At 39.5% G+C, this 8,255-nt stretch overlaps 1 protein-coding gene across 1 annotated transcript in view; it reads right to left on the reverse strand.

Annotated features, from left to right (window-relative positions):
- ESR2 (estrogen receptor 2) overlaps positions 1–6,832 on the reverse strand; it is a 34,242-nt gene extending 27,410 nt beyond the window's left edge. The window contains exons 1-2 of the mRNA XM_054161734.1: positions 6,764–6,832; positions 3,021–3,493 (exon numbers count right to left, since the gene is read on the reverse strand). Coding sequence (XP_054017709.1) covers positions 3,021–3,493; positions 6,764–6,766 — 476 coding nt within the window. The 5' untranslated portion in view covers positions 6,767–6,832. The remainder of the gene's footprint in view (positions 1–3,020; positions 3,494–6,763) is intronic.
- Positions 6,833–8,255: the final 1,423 nt, after the last annotated feature.

Below are 8,255 nucleotides of genomic sequence, written 5' to 3' on the forward strand. Positions count from 1 at the left end.
TTTTTTGTGTACGTAACCAGTCAGTGATTTCCTACTAGTCATCAAAAGTGACAAGACGATTACTCTGAAAGGGAAGGAATTAGCGATGCTATTTAGGTTATTCAGTATCCATTGTGTCTCCTAATTACCCCTAGCTTTGCCCCAGAAAGTGGCAGAACTTGAATCTAAATTCAACCTTTTATTAAAAAAAATGAAGAGTGGCAGGGATTTGACTGAGAAAGCAGCAAGAGCTGGCCAAGCCGCTCTCCATCATTTGCCACCAGTCCTGGCTCACCAGAGAGGTCCCAGACTGGAAACTGGCCAATGTGATGCCCATCCACATCCCCCTTCAGTAATTACATGAACGTTCCTAGCCTATGCCCCCAAAACTCTTTACTTGTATCCCTTACCTGCAATTAGCCAGAAGCACAAGGGAAATGATAGAAAAGAGCAAATTAAGTTCCAGAAACATCACTCTGGCGACTTGATTAAAGTTTCCTAATACTTTTTGGAAAGTAATATATCTGTTCGTTTTGAAAAGAACCCTTTTGTTTCTGTAACTAACATCCTTTTATTCAGAAGATGAATATAGAACTCCATTTCAGCCTATTTTTAAATATAATTAGTATGTCACATTTCTCTTTGTGTCATTTCAGTATAAATTGTGTGGTCCCACACTAACAAAATTTATATGAATATTTCTATTACTTTCACTAGGTGCAGGAACTGCAATATAAATAAATGTAGCGGACTCTTTATCACCCAGTTATTTTACAAGGAATGCAACTCAAACTTTTTGAACTTTTGGTGCAGAGTAACACTACCCTGCATAACATTTGCATCGAACAAAGTTCTGCATTCATATACTGAACCTATTTGTGAGGAAAGGGAATGCCAAGAATTCAAGTTCCTTATTTTAAGTCAATCTACAAGGAGGTACAAATTACACAGTAATCAGCTGTAGCAAAGAGGACCACATTAATTTAGCTAATGTTAATAGAAATTTACACTCCAGGAAAATAAAATTCTCTCGTGGTGAGACTCTTACACAGTTTATTTTGCCTTTCCAAATAAAGCAACAGGCCTAAATATGTAGTAATGCTTTCTTACTCATCTTTCAAACAAAATCCCTTTTCTCAAACTCCAAGGCTGTTTAAAATTGCTTACATTTTACAGCATTAGTCTCTCCCTTTCCCTAGAGCTATTCCTTTAATTTTCAATCCCAGGAACTCTTCCTTCAAGGTATAATCTACAAATCTGTAGTGTCACAGTCATTGTTCCCATGGCAATAAATATAATGATCATGACATTAAATTAAGACCTGCCCAAAGCAAAAGGAACCATAGGGCTTTTTCATTATTATTTACAGCCTTGTCTCAGGGTAGATATCCACAATAAGGGAATTACAGCTTTTGGCTTTTGTTTCTCTGTCAAATTCTTTTTCATCTTCTTCTTCACAACTTCTGTACACAAAAGGAGGGTTAAAATGCATCGTACTGAGACAACTGGACCACTGAGAAGGTCCAGCTACTACACAGCACAGTAGTTACTTGCTGCTGAACAAAAAAAAGATCATCCATACATTTTGGCTCCAGATTTCATGGGTTTCTCCTCTTTAAATTAGGTCAGCAGCAGCTACAAGAGCAATAGTCCATATGGCAGAAGACTTACATACTCAAACTCCAGTGTGGCAGATTTGGCTTTCCTTCTGTCTATATAGAGAGCATACTGCAAAGCATGAGATGGGGTGCTCGTGCTCTTGGGTTATTCCATTTGCTGTCCTATCATCTTCAAACCCTAACCTACAGCAGCATCCCAAAGCTGTCAAAGTTTTGGAACATTAATGAAAACAAAGAGTTTGGATGTTAGCTGCAATCACATTAGACTTTCTCAGAGAATTCTTCTGTGTATAAGTGCTACCCAAACAGCCTCTACCAATTCGTACACCTACACTTAAAGTGGATTTGCACTCCAGAACTGTCTGCTACTCTCTGTTAACTCCAAATAGAGACTAGACAGGTGGCCAGGTTGACAATCTACACTGCTTATGAGCCTGAAGTAGACATAGATCTCACATCTTAGCACTTTGTGGTCACCATAAGGCCCACCCATTGCATAAAGAATGTGGGTACTCTTCAAAATATCACAAATCTTTAGTAGCACCATTGATGCTAAGTAAGGAGCCCTATGAATAAACATACAGCTGCTAAAACAGGAACAGCACCTGCATCACCCTGAGCTTTTCTCTCTCCAGCAGCTGTTGTGACCATGAATGGAGTCATTTCATCAGCTGATGATCTACACACTGCTTCTGGTTTGTAAGATGAGTAACTGTGAAGAATAGGAATATGTATTTGCAAATAAAGTTTCTTTACAGCTGAAAAATTAGCCTGTGAACCTGCTGTTCACAACACCATCATGAAGTCAACTGAAAGCAGCAACACAAAACAATATTAAGCTTTGCAGTAGCAGCACCCTTTTGAACATGATTCATGCTGCTGTAACTGTTAATATTAAAACCAAATAAAGAAAGCTAACATTTCCTTGGAATTCCAAATTCATGAAAAGCCTCCAAAGCTAAAGATGCAGCTGAAAACAAACAAACACGAATTTTAAAATTCCAGATAAAACAGAATTCAAACAATGTTGCATGAAGAGGGAAAAAAGAATGACCCTCTAATTCTTTCACTCAAAGGACTTAACCTGCCAGAGCAGACACAAAGTAGTACCTAGAAGTCTTGAACTTTTGTTTATACATTACACAGTTCTCACATTGAAGGCATCTGTAGTGCTTTGTGTTGATGTATAGCTCTCTAAGCGGCTACTGAAAAAGAACTTGTATTTCAGAAGTTACAGTAAAAAAAATATGAAGCCAGGACTGATTTGGTGTTTGGTGGAGGATTTTTTGTTTTTGTTTTGCCAGAGAGACCATCACAGAGTGTCAAATGTGTAGATATAGATAGATATGTATAAATACTTTAGAAAACCTAAAGAAACTAAATAACTTTCAGCAAAGTTTTAAAGAAATGGGTAGCACTGACCTGGTCACAGGCAGCCCTGCCTCCATCGCTCTTGCTTCACACCATGGACTCTTTGGCTGCTCTGCATACAGAAGTGATGACTGACAGTGCAATGTCAGAGGGGAGAGATGGCCAGGAGCAGACCATAATGCACTGGGGCTTGATGCTTGCCTCACAGATGCACTCTCTGAATCACCAAAACTGTTGGCAATGCTGTAATTCATCACAGCAGGATTGCAGAAAGTCATTGCAGAATATTCATGTCTGTTTTCTATGTAGGATGAAGGAATATAGACTGGACTGTGTTCTGCTGTCAGTGTGGACTGATTACAGCTGTAGGGAACTGGAGAGACAATACCAGCGGGTGAGTTTTTAATTTCTGTTTTATTGCATCCAATATCCTGAAGTGGCAGCAACTGAGAGAAGTCTTTGTGAGAAGATGCACACAAGGACATTTTGAAGTGAGACTGTAGGTTGTTGTTTAAATATTCATCCTAAGATGGCAAGGCATAAAAAAAAAAAAATAATTAAAAAGTAAGAAAGTTCTGCATTAAGTCTTTTCTATAAAAGAAAAAGGGAATCAGGAAAACACAAAATATAAAAATATCCTCTTAAATCCAATCACATACCAAATGCACTTAAAGAGTCAATGTGCAAGTTTACTATGTTTAAGAAAGCTTTCTAGATCTTCCATAAAAAGAAAGGCTAAGACACATGTTGAGTTCAGACTCCACCCAAAAAAAACCAACAAAATGCAATCACTTGAAATCTGAAACACTTTGGACCTTAACTAAAGTAACGCATTACAATGAAGTTAAAGCTTCTCAATGTCAGAGGCAGAATTACCTTGCAGGCCACAACTGTGGAGTGAGTGCCCTGAGAAAGCAATTCTTTTTATAAAAAATCACCACCTCCTGCTCCCACTATAGGTTTGCTCCTTCAGCCTTCCCTGTATCAGCCACACACACATCTCCTTTACCTTCCAAAACCTGGACTCACTGCACATCCCTTTCCACAGAGAAGGAAGACATGAAATGGATGTCAGTAAGCAAAGCATCTTCATCACTGAGAGGTCCCTGGATATGGCACCTCTAAACAGAGATGTTTTAAGTGACAAAATATAGGTATTTGCAGAGCTGACAACACAGAGCTTAAGTGATTTCATAAGGTCAGGAAGTTTGTAACTTCATGTTGTTCTTCATCCTCATCCCAATTACTCTCCATGCTTCTTCCCATCTGAATCAACTACCACAAGAGATACCTTCATTTGCCCACAGCAAATACTCTGCGTGATTTAGGTCTATCCAAACCATGTAAGGGAGAAACATTTCTGAAAAGATTTTTAAAAAAGCCACCAAAACCATCCTCCTAAGATTTAACTTCTGTCCTGGAAGCATTAGTTTTGAAGTAGCATTTTAAACTATTTCCTTTTTGTGCCTCACTCAGGATTTCATCTGCAATTCATTCCAACTTTGAAGACAGACATAGGGCTTCTTATAGCTTGAAATAAAAAATAAATTCTGTTTGCCAAAAACCAAGGTCCAGCCCCCAGAACTGATGTTGTAGTATACTTTTACAGATGGTAGTAAGCTCTTACACACACACACACACACACAAAACAAACCCAAACCAACCAACAATAAAATCACATGGTTATTAAAAAGTCACCCAAAGCTTTGCACTTCTAGAAGTGGCCAAAGCACTGATGCAAAATATTCTTACCTTTTTTTCATCTCCCATGATCATAAAGCAAGATGAGGAGATTCAAACACAGGTTTGCTGAAGTATCAGCAACCTCCCAGTCTAGAAAATTCTCAGCCAGATGGCATTTCTAGAATACCAGCTTTGGGCATCGCCACATTTTTTTCTCCTCTAGGGCCAGGATTGAGGGTAGAAACATAATCCAAAAATGTAAAAAATAGTATTTTTTAATAAAGTGGATAGTTTAGGGTCTGTCCTTCCCTCTCACTTTGCACTCTGATGATGAAACTAAAGAGATTTGTAGAAATAACCAGGAACTCATTTAAATCAACCGTGGTGCTTCAGTCCCAGCTGCTGTTTTTTCCTTTGTGGGAAACAGGAAAATGAGATATCTCAGCAGCTGTTTACTTCCAGCAGTTGTTGCACTGGAACTCAGATGCAGCAAAAGCAGGCATGTCTGACCTCACCCCTCACACAATCTGCACAGTTCATTTGCTCCAGCCAGGTACTTCAGTCTCCTCTACTATAAGAAACCAAACATCATCCAATTTTCACTGCAAAAAGCACTGAAAACCTCAAAGGCATTTTCAGATTACAAGGTGAGTACTCCAAATTATTTTTAAGCAGCAAATTATGTAACTAAGAAATTATTTTAAGACTGTTTTTGGTGGTTACTGAATGGGCTCAGGGAGCGCACAGAATTCAAAATGCATTTAAAGTTTCTGTGTAGATAAAGCTGTATATTATTTGCAATCTCAGAGCCTGGCCATATTCAAGCTGTGCAGGAGCATCTGGAATGTCCAGCAAGAGCTGCCTGTGCAAACTGCATCTCTCTGCTTCCCTACAAAGGGCACACTGTGGCAGCGTAACCTCAAGCCCTTCTGAGAGAAGAACCTGAAAAGCATTACAACAATGACTCTGTTCTAGCCAGCCAGGAACACTCTGGTATGATACATGGATAGCTTTTGCAACACGCAACTGGTTCTGTAGTTTCCCTCAGACATTTGGAAAATACATGCATGTACACTGCAGCAGCAGAGAGAACACAAAGCTGGTCCTACACCATTTCATGAACTGAAATCAGATGAGCTTTGTTTTGTCTTTCTGGAGAGGTAATCCAGTAGAGTGGTAAGCAGGATAACTGCTTGTTTAGCAGAAGGACATATTTTCTCAAAGCATTTAGAAACATGCACAGAAGTTAGGAGCAGCAAGAGTGAAGTTTGTTCTAGAGGTAGGAGTCCGTGCAAGTATAACAAGTCCACACAGCCTTCGTGAACCAGCTCATGACTGATTTACAGGGAAAGGAACTCTGAGTTCCAGGAGGTTCAAGAAAACTGTACTCACGGTCTTCAGCAGATTGCAATATAGTGAAAAAATAACAGCATTGGCTTAAGCTTGGGTCACCAAAATAGTTTAGTCACAGTAGGCTATGGATCTACATGGTATCACATTAATACTTATACCTAAAAAATTCAGACTAGGAAGTCCACAGCCTCACAAATAAAGTAAAACTTCTGAAGTTTTCCAGTATTGCCCATAAAGTCCTAAAAACTGACTGCTGGACTGTGAGATTCTGAGGACTGAAGTTGAAAGGATTTTAGATTCAGGGAACAAGTTTTTGAGATTTAGGGATAAAGAAAAACTCCACTAACACAAACACCTCAGAAGGAAGCACAACCGCATTTAAGCCAAGGTTTGCCTAAGTAGTGCAACAGGCTAATGTGTTCCATCTCAGTATAATAATGTCCTCACATCTTAAGCACTGTTCATTTAACCCCTACACAAAGTGAATTCCCATTCCAACATCTCCTTCTCTGAAGAAATATCTCAAAAGCAAGATTCCATTTTAAAATACATTATTTAGATCTGATTTATCAGCACTGTGTTAGGTCTGTACTGGACACAGAAATGAAACAGATATCCATTATTCTCATACTACAGTCTTCTGGGAGACTGCAAAAGTTTCAGTCCACTTAAGTCGGTGTCTTAGAAAGATTCTCATCAACTGGAATGCCATTATTAAGTAAACAGCCATTTCATCAGATTCCTTGAGTAACACTTACCATTCACAAATCTAAATCACTAAGGGCAGGGTTCACATCTGGCATAAGAGAAAACAGTTCAGTTGGCATCGGTGCACGGAGGATGTTACTGGTGTCCATGAGGATGTATGAACAAAAAAGTGATGTCATCTATGTTCTTCACAAAACCAAAACCACCCCCAGCTCTGCATATTGAACTGCTGTATCTTGAAAGTCACTATGCAAGGCACACCAGATCAGCCACGAGAACTGGTTTAGATGTCATCATCAAACAGATACATGGGTAAATAATTAAGCCATCTGACCTATTTGAACAAACTCAGATCCAGTTATTGCACATTACCTATACCAAGTATCTTTTTAAAAGCTTTGTATGAAATAAACATTTTTGGTTTTGTTTTTTTCAAGTTCTGAAAATGAGGGGGAAAGAAGGTAGCTAAGTCAGGCTACCATGTTCTAGAGCCTGCATGGAAATGTGATAGAATAGAATAAACCAGGTTGGAAGAGACCTTCAATATCATCGTGTCCAACCCATCATCCAACACTACCCAATCAACTAAACCATGGAACCAAGCATCCTGTCAAGCCTCGCCCTGAACACCCCCAGCGACGGCGACCCCACCACCTCCTCGGGCAGCCCATTCCAGTGGGCAATCACTCTCTCTATGTAAAACTTCCTCCTAACCTCCAGCCTAAACCTCCCCTGGCACAGCCTGAGACTGTGTCCTCTTGTTCTGGTACTGGTTACCTGGGAGAAGAGACTGACCTCTGCCTGACTACAACCCCCACTTCAGGTAGTTGTAGACAGCAATAAGGTCACCCCTAAGTCTCCTCTTCTCCAGGCTAAGCAACCCCAGCTCCCTCAGTCTCTCCTCATAGGGCTTGTGTTCCAAGGCCCTCAGCAACTTTGTTGCCCCTCTCTGGACACGCTTTGATGGAAGAGCTTCTCCCAGAAAAACACAACTGTCTGCTAAAAGCACTAAAGCAATAGAGTGGTGGATGCTCTCAGGCACCATTCTATCAATATACATCACAACATGCTCGGAATTTTATAGGCAAACCATATATTTTGAGCAAAGACTGTTTTGCAATAGTGAGTGAAGATTACCTTTTTGTCTGCTAGACTTAAATTTAAGTTCCTTTCACTTTAATAGCAGTGATTCAGCAAGTGTGTATTCCACTACTCCACAGCCTAAGCCACTCAGACTTCTTTCAAAGGGTTCTATTAATATTCTGCTAAGTTAAACTTACAGAACTTGGCACAACAATGAACTGCATAATTTTCTCAAAACCTGATCATTAAAAGAAAGTCATTCCTGTGGCATAACATATCCTTTGTGCTCATGTTTTGTGAAAAACTTATTACTCATTAAACAAAACCAAGTGGGGAGAAAAAAAAAAATAGTGCTAGATACTGCCAAGAGAAGGCATGTAAGTAAACAAGTTTATTATTACCTGAGGAGTAGATGCAACAAGTAGAGGACAGACAGAGAAGTAAAATGAAAATAAAGCT

The sequence above is a fragment of the Dryobates pubescens genome, chromosome 5, assembly GCF_014839835.1.
Source record: "Dryobates pubescens isolate bDryPub1 chromosome 5, bDryPub1.pri, whole genome shotgun sequence".
NCBI classification, from domain to species: domain Eukaryota; kingdom Metazoa; phylum Chordata; class Aves; order Piciformes; family Picidae; genus Dryobates; species Dryobates pubescens.